At 32.1% G+C, this 24,469-nt stretch overlaps 3 protein-coding genes and 2 long non-coding RNA genes across 8 annotated transcripts; 3 read left to right on the top strand and 2 right to left on the bottom strand.

Moving 5' to 3' along the window:
- Positions 1-398: 398 nt before the first annotated feature.
- LOC117216775 lies at positions 399-3,704 on the top strand. 3 transcript variants are annotated; one of them, XM_033463777.1, is made up of 5 exons: positions 399-1,025; positions 1,119-1,361; positions 1,478-2,437; positions 2,536-2,673; positions 2,743-3,704. In XM_033463777.1, the coding sequence occupies exons 1-5, from the start codon at positions 626-628 to the stop codon at positions 3,645-3,647; spliced, it is 2,646 nt and encodes an 881-aa protein (XP_033319668.1). In that variant the 5' UTR covers positions 399-625; the 3' UTR covers positions 3,648-3,704. The 3 variants fall into 3 exon arrangements, with proteins under 3 accessions (XP_033319668.1, XP_033319667.1, XP_033319666.1); XM_033463776.1 differs by having other exon boundaries at positions 400-1,025; positions 1,107-1,361; XM_033463775.1 differs by having other exon boundaries at positions 400-1,025; positions 1,104-1,361.
- Positions 3,705-5,731: 2,027 nt separating this feature from the next.
- On the bottom strand, positions 5,732-9,687 carry LOC117216782 (trimeric intracellular cation channel type 1B.1). Its single transcript, XM_033463795.1, has 8 exons — positions 9,343-9,687; positions 7,935-8,091; positions 7,589-7,684; positions 7,422-7,510; positions 7,260-7,347; positions 7,064-7,184; positions 6,813-6,970; positions 5,732-6,692 (listed from the first exon to the last, which is right to left on the bottom strand). Exons 1-7 carry the CDS (start codon positions 9,461-9,463, stop codon positions 6,815-6,817), a joined length of 828 nt encoding a protein of 275 aa, XP_033319686.1. The 5' UTR covers positions 9,464-9,687; the 3' UTR covers positions 5,732-6,692; positions 6,813-6,814.
- Positions 8,044-9,503, top strand: LOC117216783. The gene is made up of 2 exons (XR_004489429.1): positions 8,044-8,169; positions 8,243-9,503. It is a non-coding gene; the product is annotated as an uncharacterized LOC117216783 (long non-coding RNA).
- Positions 9,688-10,609: 922 nt separating the features above from the next.
- On the top strand, positions 10,610-17,070 carry LOC117216776 (endoplasmic reticulum metallopeptidase 1-like). Of its 2 annotated transcripts, none has more exons than XM_033463780.1 (15): positions 10,610-11,072; positions 11,283-11,414; positions 11,489-12,035; positions 12,117-12,244; positions 12,326-12,457; positions 12,530-12,650; positions 12,726-13,031; positions 13,107-13,336; positions 13,412-13,592; positions 13,665-13,849; positions 13,935-14,090; positions 14,166-14,371; positions 14,457-14,569; positions 14,638-14,813; positions 14,914-17,070. In XM_033463780.1, exons 2-15 carry the CDS (start codon positions 11,412-11,414, stop codon positions 15,076-15,078), a joined length of 2,649 nt encoding a protein of 882 aa, XP_033319671.1. In that variant the 5' UTR covers positions 10,610-11,072; positions 11,283-11,411; the 3' UTR covers positions 15,079-17,070. The 2 variants fall into 2 exon arrangements, with proteins under 2 accessions (XP_033319671.1, XP_033319670.1); XM_033463779.1 differs by having other exon boundaries at positions 11,258-11,414.
- Positions 17,071-21,828: 4,758 nt separating this feature from the next.
- On the bottom strand, positions 21,829-24,280 carry LOC117216774. The gene is made up of 4 exons (XR_004489428.1): positions 24,036-24,280; positions 23,162-23,392; positions 22,142-22,421; positions 21,829-22,085 (listed from the first exon to the last, which is right to left on the bottom strand). It is a non-coding gene; the product is annotated as an uncharacterized LOC117216774 (long non-coding RNA).
- Between the last annotated feature and the right edge of the window lie 189 nt (positions 24,281-24,469).

Below are 24,469 nucleotides of genomic sequence, written 5' to 3'. Positions count from 1 at the left end.
CTTATCACAGACATTACTATAACTGCTATGAGAAGAACAAGGCATTGCAAAGAATTATCAACGATCTCTGCATACCCGGCTTTACCGTAACCGATTATTTGCACCAGATCAAGAGCATAAGAGAAAAGTAATGTACGATCGGAATTTTTGGGAATGAATATTGTGAAAGAGATAAGAGAGAAAATAAAAAACATCATGAACGAATGTAATTTCTTTTTAAAATGATTATTTTGCGTTTGATGATCGAAATTCACAGTATTGAATGGAGAAGAATATACAGCCTTCTTCATTTACTGTAGTATTATGACCTTCATGTCATCTTAAATGCAAAAAAATTAAGTTTAGTCTAATTTTTCAAACATCGAAGTAAACATTGAAAATTAATACGAAGTGTTCTCTATACAAAGCATTAAACAAATTTTTATCTTGCAAATATTTAACAAACTATGTTATTGATTGATTTTAGAGATGATTACTTTTTAACATCAATGATTACAAAACTATTTATGAAAACAATGATTTTTATTGACACAGATATAAATTGGAACAAACACGAACGATCCAAAGTCTACAATCTCAGAAACAATATAAATCACCATTCTCCTGGTACAATGTAGTAGCAGGCATGTTGGCGAAGGTGATTGATGATGAAGAAAGGCAGAGCTGTCAACTTCATGAACAAGAAATGACTTCTGCTGTTAGATCCTTGAGCAGTGATAGTATAAAAACTTCACAGGAGAGAAAAAGGGTGAACCCAGAAGCAAAATATGTGGAAATTCACCCATGTAATAACGTCACCGGCGGTCGGATGATTTCAAAGAGGAGCAAATCGCAGGAAAAACCATCTTGTCTGGATGGGAAACGTAATTCAACGGGGGAGACGATAACGAAAGAAAAAAGGGAGAAAAGAGTAAAATATGTTCCTTGTCCATCCTTTAGACCAAAGAAAAATAATTCGAGGGATCAAGAAATAGATGAACTTTTGTACTACAAACCCACCAGAGATGTAGAATCTCAAGAGATAGGTAAAAAATTTGTTCGAAAAATAACTTTGAAAAGAAATATGACAGAGTACGAATAGTTTAATTTTTTCTAACTTTAAGAAGAATATCTTCCAGCTATTCCAAATACTTCCATGGATACCAGATTTAACCGTGATTTTCCTTTAACGAAAGAAAACGATAACAGTTATGAATTACCATTTTTAAAATGTCCACTGTGTGGTTGGGAAGATGTGAAACATGAGCAAATTGATTGTAACAAAAACGAGAGAAGAAATTATATTTCTTGTTCGGAATACAATAAAAATCTTTCTGATGGATACAGTCCGTGTGCCGGATGTGACAGAGTCACGCGTGATAGTATGTAAAAAATCAATTTTTATTATAGAGAAATATCTGTTTGAAATTTGGATGAAATCCTAAAATTTGGATATATGTGCAGATACCAACTTAAATTTATTGTCTATTTTATTCAGATTTACCTTTCCGATCTATGGGAATTACTGATCTATCAGAATATTTAAAAAAGTATGTGAACAACTCCGAGGATTTGGAATTTCTACAGACATTATCAAGACATGCATCTTTTGCATCTTTGATAACAAGACATCCATCTGTTGTAACTTTAATAACAGGACTCTCTGCAAGGGCATCAATTACTTCCGCCGTGAAACCTATTCAAATTACGAAGAAATCTGCTCATACAGAAGTAGAACAAAGCGAAGATCCAAAAAGGATTTTAAAAAATAATATTCCAGCATCCATATCGGTTCAAACGCAAGTGCTACAGGTCGACCCTGTAGTAACAGGTAAATTACAGTTGGGTACCATAGAAGCTTCTACCCAACTAGTTCTGCCAGATCTGGATAAACATTCAAAACCAATTGAATTCGTACCAAAAGATGTTTCTCGAGATACGAAGAAGGAACAAGGTACAGAATCAGAACCACTTGCAATTGAAACGCGATTTTCTATTGGTAGGAAAAAACGTGAAATAGGTGTCAACGCAATGGATTCTTTTGACAAAGCAGTGCAAAATACAGTTTGTATATCAATTCAAACTACAGATGATATTGACCAAAAAGGAAAAGAGCAAGATAAATATTATAAGACTGATACGATAGAGATGAAGGAAGTAGCAATAAATGTGGTAGATCAAGCTTCGAAAGGAATACAGAGTAGCATCTGTTTATCACGAGGAAATTTAGCCTACCGTATGTCTTTTGAAAAGATGGTAGAATTTGGTACTACCATGTCCTTGCATCAAGTGCGTAGCGTCGGCTGCGTGACAGCGGGAAAGATCAAAGAATTCAAATCGAATTTCGTACAATGCGTTTCTAAAGAAAAATTTCCTTTGGCTCGATCCAAGTCTGATGATTCTATGAAACGTTGTGCTCATCAAGATACGGAATTGAAACATTTTGTGGAAAAAGGACGTAAGCATTTTAATTGGTACTGCTTTGCAGCTTAGCAAAATATAATGCAATACTATGGATATAAAACACTAATTTTACAAAATTGTTTTAATTGATAGCACAAGAATTTGAGGATTCGTGTACAACAGATACGTGTCCATTGAATATACTACATCTCAGTAGAGATCCCACCATGCTCTCAGTTTTACAACAACTTTTGCAGAAAATATTATTTATACACGAACAAAAAATGCAAGGTATAAAATTAAACAGATCCTTATAAATTTATGTATCAATTTTCATAATTTAACGAGGTTTAATTTCAGACAAATATAAATATCGCCTAAAAGAAAATTGTTTCATCGACATGGACAAAATGGTGACAGCAATCAAAGAATATATAATGATGCTAGAGCCAAGTGTTATCAGAGATGATGTGAAAAAATTTCATGAAAAGGTTGATAAAAAGTCATCTTTGACAGAAGTTCGAAGACGACCAAGTTTGAAGGAAATTGGCACGTTTACCATGTGTAATGATAAATTAACCATGACTGAAGAAGATATTTTCGAATTAATATTGCAATCCACATTCACGAAAATGGATAAAAGACAAGGAACCATGGAAGACAATATATTGCTATTAGAGAAAATGAAGAGAAAATATCCAATGATAGACAAAGAAGTTTGTACTCGTTTGAATTGTAAAGATGTTGGCATCAGTGGATCGTTGATGCAGCTGTGCAATCGCGACATAGAAGTTCAAGGTGATGCTCGATTGTTCAAGGACTCTGTATGTGTCGCAAAGTATGAAGATATAACAGAAAGAATAAGCGTGGGTACCCAGAAACGAGATCCGATACTGGTTCGAGTGATCAAGTGCAATGAAAGTCAGGCGGTAGTAAGGTCGGATAAAGAAACGTTAACTATGAAAAAGGACGTACATTTTGAAAAGAAATGTATAAGCAAACGTGTAGAAACATGCGGTCGACCGACTTGCATTCCGTCCACTGTTTGTAAAATAACAAACGAAGCCAATTTAAAATCTACTCTTCGTAAAGAGCACGAAAATGAAATGATCGATAGTTATGATATATGCGATATAAATTGTAAAGGAAAAATATCTTATGACTGGACTGATGTAACAAATGATATACTTTCAAATGTTACTAATTCGAAAATTCCGATATGCATGAGACCACTACAAAAATATACATACGCTAGGAGCAAATAATTAAACATTAGGATTAATATAACATATAAAATACATAAATAAATCCTGTGATAAAAAGATATGGAAGTTTATTTGGGAAATAAGTATGACCTTAAAATAACTTTGATCTCATATTAACTTTTTCTTTTAGATATTGTTATATTTCTTAAATCTATTATTGTATCATTTTTTCATTCTTTAAAATTGTATCTTTAAAAATATCTTCTTTATATCAGCATATAGAAACAGTTGTTACCACAATTGAAGATCGTTTTAAACGCAGTCATTGGTATATCTGGCTACCATATCTTCAGAAATGAGCAATAATTTTGATGCAGATCAAAGATTAAGAGAAATCCCTTAAATTCTAGACAACTCTTTATATACATATACATATATAGACACAAAAAGGTGTGATTTTTAGAAGAACTCGGTAATTTTTCGATGAAATTAGATGGAATTAGAAAAGCTAACTGTTAAGAGAATCTCGTATAGTTGTTAGATCGGATCATATGAAATCGATTCGTTCAGTAGAACGAGAATCCTTGGTCCAATCTCGAAGTCAATATCTTGTTATATTCAGGACAGGCAAGTTCGTGGTTGTTCACCTGACAGTTCAAGGACTTATGGCAGGCCTGATGTTTCATTTAGCGTTGACATGAACATACAAGGACGAATCGGGACGCTTTTACGTATTTACGTTGTGTGTATGCGCTAACGCGACAACACAGAAATATCTTGTTAAAAACAGATTGAGTAACGCTATAGATTAATCGCTTTAACTGCATATGCATAATCCATCATGTGCGTCAATTCGGAAAAATGCCTAAACTGCGCACAGTGCGATATACAAAAATTGAAATAACTATTATTCGATTTTGATCTTATAATTCGATAACATAATCAGTCTGTAAGTATATAAATGTAAGTAATAATTATTATTAATAAGTAATTATTAAAAATTGTTTGTACATTAAAATCTAATCATTTGAAAATTAGCTCACTCATTCATTATATATTCTTTTTTGATAATTCTTCTTAAATAATGTTTGTTACACCTCAAATATGGAGAATTTGAGCAAAGATATGTATAACTTTAATTTCCAAATTAAAAATTTTTTTCTTTCTTTAAAGAGCAATGTAAAACAATGATTCAAATTATTCTGTAATTTTGATTGTTATTTGTTAAAAAAAAATTGCACTAAATTGCTGTATATGATCTTTTTCCGTTACAAACTACTACATTGAACGTTTTTTATTTTTTAAGTGAAATCCATTCATAATATTGACTTGGTTGAAAAATGGATTTCTGATTACATTTATTTCAAGAAAATTTTTAATGTTACCCAAAATCTCTAAATGCTGGCACAATATCTGACGAAACGGAAGGGAAAATAAATTATTTCTGGACGAAAAAATGGAAAGATCATTCCCGGCATCTGCACTATTTATTTAAACGTTATCGTGTGTGGCTAGACGAAGAAATAAATATTCAAGATATTTTAACTAAGGGAGGGAGTAAGGAAAATACTAACAAAGATTTGATAAATAGACTTTTACTTACCTCGGATCACCTAATAAACGATTAAGTTTTAAGAACACTGTACATTATATGTATTTTTTGATCTTTGTCCTGAATGCTTATTCGAATACTGTACTATGGAACGTGAAAACGTGGCCTACAAATGTGCGAACGTGGACTGCGAACGTGGACTGCGAACGTGGACTGCGAACGTGGATTGCGAACGTGGGCTGCGAACGTAGTCTGCGAACGCGCGTACCTGATCTGCGAACGTGGCGAATATGGTTTGCAAACGTAGCCAGCGAATTTTGATTTTTGTCCCAATTTCTCCTTCAAATGTCGCACTGTATTGCACCTTGGAAAACCGTTATTAAATAATTGCCGTTTGTTAATCGTATTGAGGTATCGACTAGAATTTGTCAACCCTTATTTGTTATAAATTATGACAAGCAATGGTATATTTTTCAAGTTTTTCTACAATAAGAGATACATAATAAGGGCTCAGAAGGCTTGGGTTGGGAAGCAATATTGTTGCCTCTAAATCCTTGCGTATTAAAAAGGTTCGAAAGACGATAAGTCGATAGAAGGGTATAGAAGAACAAACTTCATTTTATTACATGAAAATGTATAACGTTCTGTCAATTGGAATATTATATGAAAATTATGTTATTTAATTTCCATAGCAAATTATATTCACATCGTTGAATCCAAGGCAAACGCTTGATACATGTGTGTATGGTAGGTAAGTATCAATTGTCAGTATCTAATTATAATAAAATAGTATAAAAGAGTTATAATTTTCCTCGTTGATATATTTACGTCATGTATAGATGATTTCATTTGTTATCCGTTTTATTATCAGAAGTCTTATTGTTCTAATATGCATTAACATTATCTTAACGTTTAAATTCGATAACCTGAGTATATTTCTTCGTGATAAATATTGTACGACAGATTGATAATTATTCATTCACACAAAATACATATACCAAAATTAGGATATTTTGAATTGAACATTACTAACAATATGTCTCAATATGCACTTAAAAATTGCACTTCACTCTATAAAATGACGTACCAACAATCGTTAAAACATTGTATGAAATCCTGTATATATAGATTATTAAAAAATCAACAACAAATACGTCTTTAGCCTTCGCGTAAAAATTTTATCGATTTTAGATACAATTCTCTTATATTTTATAAAACATAACGAATTTACTTGTTACGTAATGTTATTCATATAAAATTGTCTAATTAATTATGGAGAGGCAATTATGTTGGCAAGTTGTTGTCAACAGAGATAATACTGTTGGTATTCATAATGATGGAAGCCATACTCTCCAATATATCACTTGTCATTATTAAAATATGTATACTAATAAATTATTGTACTTCCAATATTTAATGATTTGTCCATGATCATGCATCGCATCGTTAACATGCGAGTATGGCCTGACTAGTTTAAATTGATTTCATGCATTGATTTTTAGCATATCAATGCTAATATATTAACGTTCGTATTGGGAGAATTTTATGCGTACCTATCGAAAAAAAAAGAGGAAATGAATATTATACATCGCGAACTCGAAAATTGAATTGCATAGCAGTAAAATTACATGTACGTAGTATTATCTAATATTATGTAAATGAAGTTTACAAACATTTAGTCCTTTCTCTTGGCATCCGCTTTCTCATCTTTAGCTTGGCCTCGTCCCAACAATTTGGCTAACCAATCGCAAATTCCTCCGAGGAACAACGCAGAGAATAGATTTTCGAAAGGTACGAATGGATCATGAATTCCAAGCAAAATGGACGATAGCTGAAATAATATTAATAACAATTAGCACTTAGTAACAAACAAGATTAGCAAAGATTAGCTTTCATTTAAGAAGAAGTACAAAATTCCTGTTACCTTGAAATACACGAAGAAAATAACGATACCAAAGTAAACTAACGCATGAGGAGCCGAGATGAGATCAGTCTTTTTATCAAGGACGAAAATAATGGATGCAACCATTGATGCTTTCGTAGGGCTAAAAAGTAAAATACTACGTGTTACTCATTTCAGTTTTAATCTATAAAAAAATAGAATAGAAGAAGAAATGTACAAGCTAGGTTGCATAAATTCCATAGCAGTTGGAGTCCATACTCCTCGTATGAGGCGTTCAAAAAGTTTTGTAAAACCTGCACCATTTCCTAAAATAAATTAAACAAATTAATTTTGTATTTCAATACACTTTTACTTTTATTTTTCAGATATTAAAAGTTACCTTTGAGTGTTCCAATTAACACCATGATAAGATATGCATTTGGGTAAAGTTTTCCTGCATGAGATACTCCATCATATACCTTTTTACACCTGTAAGTTATGGCAAAATAATATAAACATAACAGAATAAGGTAAAAAACAAATATCTGCTTATTATTATGTACTCACCTATATATTTCCTTCATAGTAGCACATACTATCTTTACTGGTAAAAACTTGGCAATTTTATATCCAATATCAAATGGTGTATAAAATATCATATACCTGTGCAATAATTAAATAATAATATACCTTACTAAATGTTATGGGAGATGTCATATTATTGGTTTTGTAAACAATTGTGTTTTTCTTGTACTTGTACTTTGCACTTACACTTTGGTACAAAGTGCAAGTGCAACAAAGACACAATTGATCTGAAGCTTGGAATCTAGCTTGAAGCTATGGGAAGATATTCATTAAAAAATTCATTAAGTTATTAACAGAGATTTATAGTTTTTAATTTAATGATACTGACCAAACAATAGTCGCTACTACCACTTGTGGTGTATTTTTCAAAGGTGCAATAATCGGCTCTCCTAAAAGACCATTGCATAGCATACCACTTGCAAACACTACCAACATTGTTGAAAGCCAACATGAAAGAGGGTGTTTCCGAGAAAACGCTTGAGCACCTATTCAATAGAATTATGATAATATGAAGTTATGAAAAATAATGAAAGTTACAGTTGAAACAGTCTGATAAATTAGAGGTACAACATTTTTCAAAGATTTTTAAATATTTATTAATTACTAACATGTAAAGAAACATCTAATTTAATTTAGAAAGACACATCCAAGATGTGATAAATTTCCTGTTTTCTAATACACCATGAAATATCAAAGGGGCACATTCTTTCAAGTAGGTCACTTGGAATCCTTACAAGTATATTATATTACATGTATTCACACAGATATAATGCTAGTCTACCATAAACATGAAAATAATGTTTTTTGGTATATTTTTAACACTCTGAGTATAAAATTAAATTACATAAAAGTTTATTTAAAACAATACGAAAATAGTTAAGAAATACATTTCACAATAAAATTTATTTTTCATATGATTTTAGATACCATAACTACTACCAAGGAATATAAAAGGTACAGAAATTCTTTGAGTCATTGTTCAAAGATTGCTGCTTCATGGTTCATTGCATAAGAAAGTCATTGATACAAAAAGTTTTACTGCTATATCTGGGAACATTCTTACACAATAAGCGTTCATATACTTAGGAAATATTTACAATACAATTATTTATTTTCCATATTTATTTATAATAAGTTATTTGCATAACTTTAAGAAACACAAAAAATTATAGGAAATCAAAATTGAGGCCAAAGGTTTGAAAAAACTTGGCGTGCCCACAAGGGTATATACTGAAATAGATTAGCTAGGTAAATTCAGTGAATGTCACAAAATAGGATTATTCTAATTATGCCACATACCATGTGAGAATAATTTTTTCTCTCTTTGAACATTTTTCATACATTTGTTTTGGACAATATTATTAAAAGAGGAAGTTGTATTAATGTTCTTATTCTATTTTTATAATATTAATAATATCAAATATGTTTAGTAACAAAATTGTATTTTTAAACTTACAGAAAGATAATAAGACTTTACTTTAACACTTGGAATAAAATAATCCAATTGTTATGAATAAAAAAAAATCTCTTAGCTTAAGTATTATTAAATGAGATTAAGGGAGAGCTAATTTATTAATAATAAAATAAGTAAAAAATAATATAATAAATAAAGCGGGAAGTGAGTTAAACAAGAATAATGAAGAAAAATGGTTGGGAGCGAAACACAATCTTAGAAATGGTATAAGCTGGTTCTGAGCAGATTAAATTTAGAATTGGTCGGGTAGGCTTGGGCTTACCGGATCCCAAATCTTCTCTGACGTGTAAAGCACAGAGTACGCTGTGTGCGATATCAAAGTACGGGAACATTTTCAATTTAATGACCTGATTGGCCATGTCCAGGAATGCTTCGGGATCCATTTTCAATTGATTTTGCAGCCGCTTCAGGGATAAACTTTTCGTTCACGTAAAACTGTGTCTGTCGGCGTTCAACAATCCTCGAGTTTGAAACAAAGTCACAAGCGCCCGCGAATGACGCTAGCTATGCGCCGTCTGCTAGACTTGGTCGTCTGCTAGACTTGATCGTCTGCTAGTTATGGAATCGGTCCCTACCATTAGAACCTTATCGTCGAACGAACAAATTTCATGGCCTCTTTAAAACTCCTTCCTACAGATGGCAGTAAACGATTGCATTTGTATCTATTTTTTTTATCATGTCTGGCTTTTGAATGAATTTTAATCCTTTATAATGGTTGGGTTAAATACGTGACACATTAAATACAACTTCAGATTTAGACTCTCACACGTTTCAGTGAAACATTTTGAAAAATTTCATTAAAATATTTTCAGATATTCAATTTAAAGTTACAAAATGCAGTAACAAAAATCGGTATTTAACGAGAGCTACTAAATTTTTAAACGAATTTTATGTATAGCGACAATTTTCAGTTTAAATGTATAACAGCTGCAACAATTTTTATAACTTATCAAATTTAAATAAATTATCGCAATCTATGTTATGTTTTTATCTTCCTTGTGTAGACAAAATTCGTATCTTTCGCCTTTTTCTGATTTAGTTATATTTATATTCAGTGAAAAACAATGAATGCTTTTAAAATCTGGTTATGTTAACCAATTTCATTAATTCCTTCTTCTTTTTTATATATATACATATCTGCCCGAGTATTTATGTTTTACGAAGCATTTTAAAAATATACGCTACATGAAAGTATTCCATATATGTATGTACAAAAGCGTAGAATAATGAACAAAGCATGACAGCAGTTCATGGAAGAGTCTGCATCATCTAGGAATCAAAGAGACTCTTGTAAATATACAATGTTGTAGCAGCAGCAGAGTCAATTCTTTCCAAAACAACAAACGTACTGTATTAATTTGCAATCGGAAATTAGCCGAGCATATTAGCCTTAGTAAGACGATTTTTGCATTTCTCTCTCTCTCTCACACACACACACACACACACACACACACACATATACATACGTTCTTTGTTTCGAAAGTTTTTGTATAATTATGTAACATTGCAATTTTCTTTTTACATAACTGAGTAATAGGGAGAGTAAAAGTTGTGCACGCGATGGAGATACAGCATCTTTCATTCATAAAAATGTAATACTCCGCTACTTTATTTGAGTGTTTTATTGCTCTTTGGGACGTCCTTTCTAGATTTAGAATTTTATCATGATAGATAGATACTCTGTTTTCGCTAACTTTTCCGCAATGCTATATTCAGATATATATAGGCCCGATACTCGTGTTAGCAAGTATCGAGTAACCTACCTAACGAGCACTTACACAAATCTTTATACAAAAAATATGATATGGCTATCTAATCGCAGTGGCACATGAATACGTGTGGCTGTAACGCATATAAAAAATATGTTTTAACGGAGATTAAATTGGCTGATAATAATGGTCCACGATAGACCAACGTGGAATTATGAAAAAACGGATCTGAAGTAACTGACGAGTTGCGACGTTTTAATCAGAAATACAGGCACAACGATAGGTAGGGATGATTCTCATTTTAGTACTGCATTTATTATAATAATTTTGCATGTAAAATCATAACAGTAATATTTTTATCTAAAATTGTTACGGAGAATACGATTATCACGTTTGATTGAAGTAATAAAAAGAAACATTAATAAAATTCTGCATATTTTCTGTTTGTTTCATACGAAATATTAAAAGACATCAGAAATTTTATTTGTGCTAGAAGCACTTCGTTATTTGGTCAATGCGTCGAACGGAGCTAACGAAGTCGTCGAACACCGTAGCCTTTTGTCTCTGATCAAATTTTAATTCAAAGGTTTAATTATTTTTCAAAGTGCCTTAAACACAGACAATGGTAAGATTATCTTTGTTCCTTTTGATCAGTATGTTTTTCATTTTCTTCTTTGCACTGATAATGCTACCTTTCAGAGAGACGGAGTGAGATTGCGTCAACATGTCTCTAAAAGAACTACTAGTGATGTGGTATACCAGGATAAGGTTTCTTCAAAAAAGAAAGAAGTACTGCCAAATGAAACTCAACATTTACTCTTTCTGTTTACCTTCTATCTTTTCGTATCCATTATCATTATCACGTTTGAGAAGAAATTACCTGAGCCATTAATGACAGATAAAGAAGGTCTATATCCAGGAAGATTTATAGCAGAAAGAGCACATAATCATCTTTTAAATATCACATATATTGGGCCACGAATTGTTGGAAGTTACGAGAACGAAGTATTAGCAATTAAATATTTAACAAACATTATCAATAATATAGTCAAAGATGCCAATGAGAACCATAAGATTCTAGTCAATGTAACCAAGCATAGTGGAGCTTTTCCTTTAAAATTTCTGGATGGAATGACTAATGTATACAGAAATGTACAAAATGTCATTGTTAAGATTGGTCCTCATAGACCTACCAAGAGCAGTTTATTAATAAATTGCCATTTTGATACCTTCCCAGAAAGTCCTGGTAATAATTAATGGAAACACCTATGCACATTTAACTTAATGATTATTAATGATTAAATGTTAATATAGCTTTCTATTTTAGGTGGTTCTGACGATGGAGCTGGTTGTGCTGTGATGTTAGAAATTTTACGTGTGATTTCTCATAGTCCAAAATTGTTTAAGCATAATGTTATATTTTTGTTTAATGGTGCTGAAGAGAACTTATTACAGGTACATTAATTGTGTCTAATATTGATAACACATTAAATTTATTTTATTTTTTGAAAGGTACTAATTGCTTAAATTATACAGGCTTCTCATGGCTTTATAACGCAACACCCTTGGGCTAAGGAGGTCAGAGCTTTTATAAATTTAGAAGCTTGTGGTGCAGGCGGTCGTGAATTATTATTTCAGGCTGGACCTGATAGCTCCTGGATGCTTCAGGTACTGTTGAATAATGAGTTAACCCATTTTTATTATTATAGATATTATAATGTATGTTTATTTCTTTTGTAGATATATGCTAAATCTGTTCCTTATCCCTATGCATCATCCTTAGCTCAAGAAATATTTGAAAGTGGTATTGTACCTGGAGATACTGATTTTCGAATATTCAGAGACTTTGGGAACGTTTCTGGTATTTATTCTACACTATCTATTTTAATATTATACGTTTGCTTTTAGAAAGAATACCATTTTTAAAAATTCCTAGGTCTTGATTTTGCTTGGGCAACCAATGGCTATGTGTACCATACTAAGTTTGATAATATTCATCAAATACCATTGGGGTCTTTACAAAGGACTGGAGATAATATACTTGCTTTATTACAAGGGATAGTATTAGATAATTATTTATCCGAGGTACCACCTCAAGATCACACAGGAAATCCTGTGTTCTTTGACTTTTTAGGTACATTTGTAGTCAGATGGCCACAGTATGCGTCAAGTACAATTAATATTATCAGTATAGTTGCCGGTATATATTCAATATATCTAAACATGCAAAATGCTCGGCGAGGTATCTATATCATATTAAATTAAATTTATTACTATAGAATAAAAAATATAATTAAATGTTTTTATTTTTATTTAGATGTAAAAAAATCAGTATATTTAAAGCATTTATTATTATGTACCGGAGCAATAATCGTTTCATGGTTAGTATCTATACTTTCATGTACATTAATCGCCCTCATTCTTACTAAACTTGGGAAAGTTATGAGTTGGTATGCAAGGCCAGCATGGTTGTTTTTCTTATATGTGGTCCCAACTATCTTTGTGTCAATGACGTTTTTCTTATTTATTGGGTCTCGTCAAAAGAAGGCAAGTTTATAGTAACATACAACAATGCTTTACTGTATAAATCGTTAACTGATATTTTGACTTGATATTTTATAGGAAGTTAAATCTGCGTGGATCTTATATCAAATATACTGTGATTCGTATTCTATAATATGGATGTCTGTTCTCTTCTATTGTGTTATATTGGAGATACGATCTGGTTTTATACCATTACATTGGGTTGTATTCCCTACTCTTGGAAATATACTTCGATGTAATTTCTTTAACAAGTGGAGAGGTATAATCTTAATATTGTGGAGCAATAATATGATGAAATTAAATATATTAATTTAATTGGTTTTACATGTAGGTTGGAAATGGCTGTTTTATTATTTAATGACAATGTGTCTACCTTATATACAATCGTTCTACTTAGTAATTGGAGCTCTTTATCTTTTTATACCCATAATGGGACGATCTGGTAGCAGTATAAATTCAGAAGTTGTTATGGCTAATATGTTATGCATTCTCTTTTCCTTATTACTCAGTTTCACGGTAAATTATTGAAATTATCATTAAAACAAAAGTGTTAGGAAAGGTCTGTAAGGATATAATTTAATCACTAATATTTTGTGTTTAGTTGCCATTTGTACTTTTAATAAAAAATGCAGAGAGAATCCTGAGTGTGTTAGTGGGAATATTTTTAATAACTATAGGTGTATTAATTTTGACTCCACTTGGTTTTCCTTATAGTGGTGATTTGTCATCATTGGCACCAGAACGATTTATGATTGCGGTATTGAATGAAATTTTTGCAATTCTGTTACTTGGAAAGTAATTGTATAATATTAAATAAATATTCAATTTATAGCACACACAAAGACAATATTACGACGTAAATGGTAATTTGCGGTACACTGGAACAGGATATTGGATAGCAGATTTAGACATGAATAGTCCACATAGTGTGGAAACTATGGTACCTGAAATAGGCGCTGTTACATCAACAATAAAAGATTGTGAAAAAGAATTATATTGTGGCCTACCGTATTTTATGCCTGTTACGACATTTTTATGGTACTTGTTTAATATTAAATTTGTAAGGTTTTTAACACATTGAAAAATTTAATTAAATACATATTTAATATAAAAATCTTTACAGGAAAACAAGCTGGATTCCAGGTCCTGCACCATTGATTAATGTACCAACAAAACTTGAACTCATTTCAAAGTCGATAAAACAGAATATTGTCAGTTTTACATTCAATGTCACAGGTAATTTCTTTGTAATTATATAAATTATTAAATAATAATTAAACATTTAATTCGAAATCTATTTTTAGGTCCTGATCATATAAGTATAATTTTATCTCCATATAAAGGTGTTCATTTAGGAAAATGGTCTATTTTGGAAGGGAAGCCGTTAGAAGGACCTAAATGGAATGATAGAGAAACATACTTTATCTATTATTCTTGTGCGTCCGATTGTGTTCCTTTCACATTTTCTCTTGAATTGAATGTATGTAGAACATAAAATGTAGAGAACATAGTATGTAGAACATACTTATGATATCTACTTTACTAACGACGTTTACAATTTACATGTATTTTTTATATAGGTAAACAGTATGCCCAAAACTCCATGTTTATCAATAGCATTAGGTGGTCACTTTTTACATGGTGAACACCAAACATCTTTAAGATTTAAACGATTCTTGGCACAATTTCCATCTTGGACGGTCGTCACTCCATGGACAGCTACGTATACTTCTTGGCAATTTTAATATCACGTAGGACTGATTGTTCTACTGCACATCTCTATCGAATGCAATTTTGTGAAAACAGCTAAAAACAGCCTAGCGGAAACGGCACTGTACTACGTTGTATAGTTTTAGATACGTTTAAAAGATATATAATACCTAACAATGCAAATTATAAGCTTAAGGAATAGAGTAATCCTACATTATACATGCTAATTTCTTGCAGTTGCAATATAAGAAAATACATCGATCAATATTTAGGGAGAAAAAGCAAACGAAAAAGAATGTTGAAGAATAGAACTTTTTTCATTCTATTTATATAAATTTTTTACTAGTACATTATCAGATCGTCAAAAGGAATTTTCGAAGTAGATCTAAGATAAGGTAGAATGATACGAGGATTTGAAACATTTCGATTTCCTTAATTGTAGTATTCGTAGGATATTATAATAGCATATCAACCATTTGCCTTAGAATCACAGCTATATTTAATTTTTAAATGCTAGAAAAATAACAACCTTAATCTGTAAAAACAGATAGTGGACCGAAAGAGATAGAAATATCGCGAAGCTATCGCCATATGATGATCATCTTTTTATTGCGATCTTCGGGTTAAAAATATTGTTGATCAAAACCACATGACCACATGCATTTTACGATCCTGTGTGAACAGTTTAGAAGCACAAATGCAATAATCTGCTTTATTATATATACACCGTACTAAGATATTTTTAGATTTTATTTAATGTACATTTAATCTATAACATTTTGACTTTCCCACCATCGAATTTTATAGTTATTACATATGTCTTTATATATTAATTTTTTTGACGTCTTGTTGAGACATTTGTGTTATTATAAATGTTTGTAATGAGAAGTATATCGAACTTACTCGATGGAAAATTAGGTATATTTGTTAGGATTTAACTATGTGATTTATTAATGGGTTGTAGTTAAGTTGCAGTTTTGGAGGAGAGACAATTCTTTTTATCATTTCGTTCGTGTTCCTTTACATTTGGTGTTGAAAAGAAGTTGAATTTATTTTAATTGTTATTATGTTTTATTATTAATGTATAATAATTTGTTTTTGTATCATTAACAAATGTATGCAACAGTTGCTACAAGACATATAAATTAATTCAATTCACGTAGGATATCAAGCAGTAAACAGTTCAAAAGATTAAAACGTATATTTAATTAAGAAATATTTATTGAATTACACATGTTCAAGTTTAATTCTAAGAAAATTATGCCAATATTAGTAGCCAACCGCGCATAGACGGAAGTAAGGTCAAAGTATTAATAGAAGTTAATACGAGAAACTTCAATATAATGATAGTACTTTTACACCAATTTAAAAGAGAAACATTAAAGTGCATGTACGTTTAGCTTGTTATAAAAACATTAGAAGATTTAATTTTTTACAAACTAACGTTTGACAATCTTAAATTCGATTTTAATACACATACATTGATTAAAAATTTTCTCAGACAATTGGAATGTTCCAAATTTTATTCCCATATTTCTTTTTATATTCTTTGTGATATTTCTTATGATTGACTGAATATTTAAAAAAGGTATATATAGCGTATAATTTTCGTTACTTTAAGTAATCTTATATAATTATGTAACTTTTATTGCACAAATTATTGTCAATGATTCTACTTAACAGTATCGCACAATATTAAGCACATATGTATATATAATTTTGTTACGAGAATTTATTCAGTTTACTGAGATTTTTATTATTCGAAGTATTTGCAATATTTAGGTAATTAGTTTTATCTGGTTGTCGTTGAAATAACGCAACTGGTTTGTTGTCTATTATTTCTTACTAGTCTCTGTTGTTCCCAGCTTTTTTGTTTATACCTTTTCACGGATTTATGCGTTTAAATATTCACATATTCCTACTTCTTTTTAATGTTCACCTTATAATCTTATATACGCGTTACTATTGTTATTTAGCGTTTCTCGATAAACGACTAAAGTTTAACACAAGAAAACAATAAAAGTGTTGACAATTAGATTCTCATGTTTTTTACTTTCTTCCCGTTACAACTAGATGTTACTGATACATTTATTAAATTATAATAATATCGAAATAAACTCGTGATATTTATTGAATTTATCAGATAAAACACGAATTGTCTAATTGTATAATTAGTAAGGAAATTTACAACGATAACGGGAAATTTCTCGTAACTGTTAGGTCATAATATTATGGAGTTAAGTACCTATCGTTACCACTGTCCATTGATCGATCGTATCAATTTCCTGTTTCCGTGATCAACGATTACGTATGCCACCCAGGTGAATTCCATTATCTGAATGGAATCACGCGTTTGACACACATTTAATTTCAAAGTTCCTCAATGTTTCAAATTCCACTCAAAATTATTGAACTTTTAAATTTTCAAATATCTGCATGTTTAGATGGATCAATTTTTAAATTTACAAATTTTTAACATTTCAATTTTTAGTATTTTTTAATCTTCAAACTTGCGATTGAATTTCCTTCTTTATTCTAAGAAATTTAGCGCGCTTCTCCACTAAGGAAAACCACACCTACGTGCAAATTCTAATCTGTACCCAAAAATATTTATCCTTAACGTGTAAATCATCTTTTACGTTCAATTAAAGAACTATTTCAACAATTCTCTTGTACTCCCATCTACGATAAAGTTCAAACCAACATCCCAAATTTCCCTTTTACAAATTCCTAACTTTCCAAAAAATCAAACATAAAAAACTAACTAATCCAACGCTAAGCAATTTTAACACCCTATATACGACATCGCCTTACCCTACATTAAATCAAAATCAACGACATAAACGACCCTGAACTCTAGCAAAGACCCAGCGACCTTGAAATCCTGCCACCTCCCAAAAACTTCTCCAAATTCTCAATTCTTCCCTTCTCTCGTTTTATCTTCCTTCTTTCCTCTTTCTCTGGTGGTTTCGTAAGAAACGTGTCAATATTGACGCACCGGCATCCTGTAAGACGAGACCGATTTCCTGGTCGAGGCGACACTGATCTGCAAACGGGTCGTGGTGTTCGACTCGCGAGCCACGAACCGTGAAAACGGCTCGATAATCGCGACGAGGTTCGTTGATTCGTCGCAACGTGTTACGAGCTACCTGTTACACTCGGCGATAAAATGCGGTTCAAAAGAAAGAAAAAAAGAAAAAAGGTAAAGGAAAAGAACGAAGGAAAAAGAGAAGAGTTATCAGTCACGGTTTTGCGATAAGCAAAAGAGCGCGATATATTGTTCAGATAAAAAGTCTCGTCGGTGCTCGTAGCTGGTCGAAACAATGCTTTTTTCCTTCGTCCGTTGCGTTGCGCTCGTGGTTATTTTAATGGTAATTGTCGGTTCCGCTCGTTTTCCCATCGATTCCACGGAATGTGCCAACCGATCTCGCGGGTATCGCGAATTACGAACGAGATCTATCCAAAGTGTGAGACGTTTAACGGATCTTCCAATTGACCAAGGAGCAAGGTGAAATCGGTATTTTAAAGGGACCTTTTTCCGCGAAGAGCATGGCTGGGAGCAACCTTTATTGGAAGAATGGAACTTTTGGAATTATTTGTAGAAATGGAGGTAAGGTCCGAGTTGCTTACTTCCTTTTCATCGATTTTAGTTGCTCGATTAGTAAATCCTGGCTTTTGGTTTATTTATTTTGAAAGTGTAAAGAAAGTAGAACTCGTGGAATTATTCATAAAAGGGTAGGTAAAGTTTGAGATTAGTTCTTTACTTTTTTTATCGTACCTCTCTGGACATTAGACTGCGGATTTCTATTCGTTTATGTGAAGTTGAATGTGCAAAAATGTTGCATAAAGATGCTCGTTATAATATTCACAGCGTAAAACAGATCTCTATTTAGGTACCACTTCCTCCATAATCTTCATAAGAATGTAAGGTCTTTAGTCCATTAGTCACTTCTTGCGCATTTAGAGACAAAAATGTTGCAGTTGAACGCTCAAATTATGTAACAGATGGAGACATTCAACGACTGGAATAGTATTTATATGGTAAATTGTGGTTTGGTTATTTTGAGCGCAATATTAGTAGCTGTGTGATAGTAAGACAGTTTTGATGAACTTAAGGATGCCGCTGATAATTGTATCGAGAGCTTGCAAATTAAAGTATCGTTGATTATGAGTTGCTTGTAAAACAGTTAGGTAGAGAAGTTGTCAGGTGAGACTCGTTATCGTCTCCCTCTTAACTGGGGTTAATTGTTATCGTTAATGATCGGTATGCGTGATATAAATCATACTAAATATTCTACGTGCATTCGTTGTACATTTATACGAATATTTGTAAAATTTTTGGAAAAGAAGCATTCGATTATGTGTAACAAACAAATACAAGTTGGACCGGAATATTCACCTGTTCCTTTAGCGAAAGGAAAAGGAAGATTAAAAAAGTTCAAATGTTGAACCATAACTCTTTGATGTTTCCGTGGTTTACAAAGTTAAAAATGTAAAAATTTCGTACCATAATGGAGTCGTCAAAATAAATTTCGTCACGATTTTTCCTGCAGAACCTCCGATTGAACTGTGCCTGTTTGTTCTTCAATTAGCAAGCGACTGTTGGATTTTTTAGTTTCAGAGCAGGTCGACAGACTTCCTCATTTGCACGGCCTACTTCCTTCGAGATTCCTTCTTCGTTATGCCTTTCGCTTCTTTCTTTATCTAGTCACGAGGGTGTTTCTCGAGATTTTGCCGATCACATGGTCGGTTAGTAGCGTATCTCTCGAAATTTCTCATATTTTTTACCATCAATCTCCAGCGTCTCAAATCTCCAATATTCATAAACAAGCGTCGTCGTTCACTTATTCTATAACAATCATAAAATGTTTAACTGTAAAAATATACGTACATAAAAATGTAAAAAGTTAAACAACCCAAACCAATGCGTTCCTTTTTTTATTTTTTTACATTGAGATAAAGTAGCACAAAAGATGGTCCAACACTTAAAATATAGGATAATGGAACATAATCATAAATCGTTTCCTTGTTCGTTCACGGTAGTTTATATTTCCGCCAGTCGATTTTTCTAAGAGGACAAAATTAGGCATCCGAATTATCCAGAACCGGATGGAAGGTATATACGCAGGCTCGTGCATACGTGCGTTCCTTTTGCTCCTTCGTGTAAGTACACGACGTTCTATGGTCTTATATATGCATCCCCGCGTACGTGATTCGCTTACTGATTAATTATTCTTCTCTTGGTTTTTTCTCCCTTCTCTACTGCCACCTTCGTCACGTAAATACCGTGACGAAGGAAGAACAGAAGAGAAACCTCGATGGGCCACGAATCACCGAACCCTACGATGACTTTCTTCGTAAACTTTCCTCCTTCTGTCTACTCATCTTTCGCATTTTTCCTTCCTTCTTTTGTTTTCGTAATTCTTGACTTTCCGTTTTCCTCTGTCGGAATTTCTATTTTAGAATTCATGAATGTCGTTAGTGAAAGCTTTTAGCGATTCATTAATGTTGGGTGTTATTGGTTTCTTTATAATAAGAGTTTGCTTATGTTTTCGTAATTTTGGTTTAATGTCTTTTCCAATTGAAATTGAATCCATAAGGGATTAATTCAACTAGGGTGGTTTCTGATGGAATTTGAACAATCAAAAGAGAATAACAAAATAAGATAAAAAATAGAACATGTAACTAATCTACATACTATGTAATAATATATAATATGAAGAAATAAAAGAACAGCATAAAAATCTCAAATACTGATTATCAATACTCTTTTGAAATTGCGCTCGACGTTATATCATATCTACATTAAATTAAAATTGACACTTTTTGTTAACTATTAATTCCATGATTATCAAAATTAGTCAATTCTAATTATGATTTTTCAGTCATCGTCCAGTTAACAAGTTAAACGATTAAAGTCAAACAACGGTAAGGAAAGGACTGAGATTTGCGATTGAAAACGACGACATCGTTCCATCCAATTGTATACTCTAGCACGCGTTCACCTGTGCACGTTGGCACAAGTATACAACGCGGAGTATGATGTCACCGATACGAGCTTGGTATTTGGTACAGGAGAACGCGTGATTCGCATGAAAAGCTCGATACGCGAAGCGGCGGCTCTCCGTCGAACGATTTGGTCAGTCGGTTCTTCGCCATATCCGGTCACCGCGCTGGCACACGCGCGTCGTCGCCCGCTACCAAGAACCGGAAGTCACGGAGAGGCCCGAGGGATACTCCGCTCGTGATCAAGCCTGCTAACCCGTGGAACGCTTTTTATAGTTCTTCTGAGGACATTTTCATCCTTCTTAAGGGCACCTTACGCTCGCTTTTCGGGCACACTTCCGGTTGGTTACGCGGAACTTCAATTTCAGTAGCTATTCTTCCGTTCGAACGAATCTTTGTAATTTCGTAAGTTGTGTTATTTTTTGTCGGATGTTTGTTTAAAGAGACATTATTGTTTGGAATGCGGTTTTTCAAAGACGAAGTGAAGCGAAGAGTATAGAATTGTTATTTTAATTCGATGTGGAGGAATTTAGATTTTAATAATTGAAAAATCGTGATATTAGATTGCTTATTAAAAACTGAGTGCGAATTTTGATATATTCATATTAGAAAGAAGGAGGAGAAATCGAAAGGTGTAGAAATGTGTAGAATGTATATGAAATATGCAAAATACCAAGAGTATAACACTCGTTACGATATTTACGAAAGAAAAAATTTTCTACGTAAATTCCAGTTTAATTGTATTCATAAAAATATAAATATGCATAAATATCCGCAATCCATTAATAAAAATCTTATTAATATTGAATATACATTGCGCCTCGTCATCATAAAACCACCCGCTAAAATTCGTATTAATTCTAATTTGTAGAAATTGTAATTTCTTACTTTCTTTGAGTGCATTAATAGTTTGTCTGTCACAAGTGAATCTTAAATCTCATCGTAGGTTTTCATCATCATGGTATCATGAATCTTCCTCTCCAAATCAGAGCAACTGATGACGACTCTACCGGTGCAACAATTCGCAGCTTGCCTCCTAGAAAAGATTTTCATTAACGCCTTGTCGACCGGAAGGTGGTGACTCGTCAATACCAGCGATAGGGACGATCGGTAAGAACAGAAGACGGAGAGGAGGAAGACACGAATCGCACAATCGGTTCCTGACCAATGGAACAAGAAGAACGGGGAAGCTTCACCCCCTCTCGACTTTGGTCGTTCGACGTCGTCTTCGAAGTCGCGACGCCCACGCTATCAGTTATTTGGCGAGTCTCCAGCCTCGTGCAGGTGTCTCTTTCGAATAACGCGTCGACTGTACTTTCTACTGCTCATCCTCTTCATGGACTATCCAGGAGGGATAAAATCAAGATCACACCTGAAGAAAAAAAAACACAATTATGGAGAATATTGTATTTTCCTTGTTTGGGAATTGGTCTTCTTGTTTATTTTGTTAAGGTAAGACTATTTTTGGTAAGTTTTGATGATTTCTAGCTTGATTTTGTTTGGTTTCGATTCTATGCTATAAGGAAGAGTGTGAGTTGGTGGATATTGTGTTAGGAGATTGGAGAAGATATACTTTTTGCTTGTGATTGTTTCTGGTTAAATTAATTAATTAAATAGTATCTTAGATTTTTTTAGGGCAAAATTGGAGTTTGCTGGATATTATTGTAGAAGATGAAAGAAGATATACTTTATGTTTGTAATTATTAATTTTGTAGATTGTTCTTAGTTATATTAATTAATAGTTTATAGTTAATAAAATGATAAGTAAATAATTAGTAATTGGAGAAAATATACTTTACATTTAAGATTATTTTTAGCAAATATTTAGTAGATCGTTAATTTAAAGTTGAAACATAATATGTAGAGGCGTACAAAATATCAAAGTACAGCATTCGTAATAATCAGTAGGTTTTCTTTCTTAAATCTTGTTCATAAAAGCATGCAGCATTTAGTAATCTACACACACGCACACACATACACACAGGATTAAGATTTTCATATTTTCTAATCTTTTATTATATATTTGATAATATATAATTTAATCTTTATTAATTTTTTATTAGAATATTGAAATTTTAAAGTAATTATGGAAAAAAGAAAGAGGTCACTCACAATCAAATTCCTTAGATATTATAGTGTTCTGTGACTGAGTGTTCTGTTTAAATCTTTGTATTCAACGAGAAGAATGTATCCACAATATTAACTGGGCGCCTCGAAGGCAAGATGTCGGCATAGCTGATGTTTTTCAAAATTCGGCTGTGTCACATCCAGCCAGCCGAACGTCCAGACACCAACGCAAATTTCAACCATCGGGAGGATTAAGAAATCATCGTGTCTTCACTCCTAATTTTAACAACAACCATTTAATAAATCTCAAATGACAACTAAACACATAAAAATACATGGGAAAAATCTTTAAAAATATCTAGAAAATTTCTAATACTATTGAAGATTTGAAAAAATAGTTGAAAGTATTTAAAAGATATGACATCACTGAGAATTTTATAAAATTCATCTTTAAAAACGTTGTACTATATTTTTATCTAATTAATTATTCTTAATTTTAAATATGCTCTAAAAAGTATATGTTAGTTATTTTAAGCTTTAAATTATACTTTAATCTTTCTTATACCAATTAAATAAAAATAGCATGCGTTCTATTGGCCTGGTAATAAAGTATATTTCTGGTAATAAGCATAGAAAGAGTTGAGATTCATTTATCGAGGTCAATGGATGTCGAGAGTGAATCAAATTAACGATATAAATTTTGATAAATTTGCAGCGAAGTCATATGCGATCCACGTAGATTGTTTTTGACCGAACTTCTACCGGATGCGATGCCGTCTCCAATGGAAAGCGTTGTAACGTGCTGTGCACGCTAATTAATGCGTTAGAAGGACTATTCTTTCGACGTGTCGAACCTGAAGTGTTCAGTAAAACCCTAAACGAAAGGATACTTAAAAAAGAATCAAGAGAAAGGAAATACCTCTCAAGGTTTGTTTTTCCATCGCCACGAGGCTATAAATTGTTTTACGTTCTCTTGTTTTTAACTGAAACAAAGATAATTATTGTATTATTACTTCAGTATTTTTGGTTATTTTTTGTAGTTATTATTTACAGTAATTCTAATAACAAATTTGTAGATTATTAGGGCTTATCACCAAACGAAGATTTCAGGCTAATTAAACAGCAATTGAAACCATTACTTTCCCAACTGAAAAAAAATAATTATAATTGTAATAAAAATTTCTGACAACTTTATCAGTTTCATGTAAATTGTATAAAATATATAAAAAATAAATTAAATAAGGATATAATTCTTCATAATTATAGCAAGAATATAAGAAATGCAATATTTTCTAATTAAGCTGCAAATTAAATTATTTGAAAATGTACCTTATTAATTTTATAAATTATAAT

Source organism: Bombus bifarius, unplaced genomic scaffold (genome assembly GCF_011952205.1).
Source record: "Bombus bifarius isolate JDL3187 unplaced genomic scaffold, Bbif_JDL3187 scf7180000007973, whole genome shotgun sequence".
Lineage (NCBI taxonomy): Eukaryota > Metazoa > Arthropoda > Insecta > Hymenoptera > Apidae > Bombus > Bombus bifarius.
This window is presented reverse-complemented; position numbering and strand designations above follow the sequence as displayed.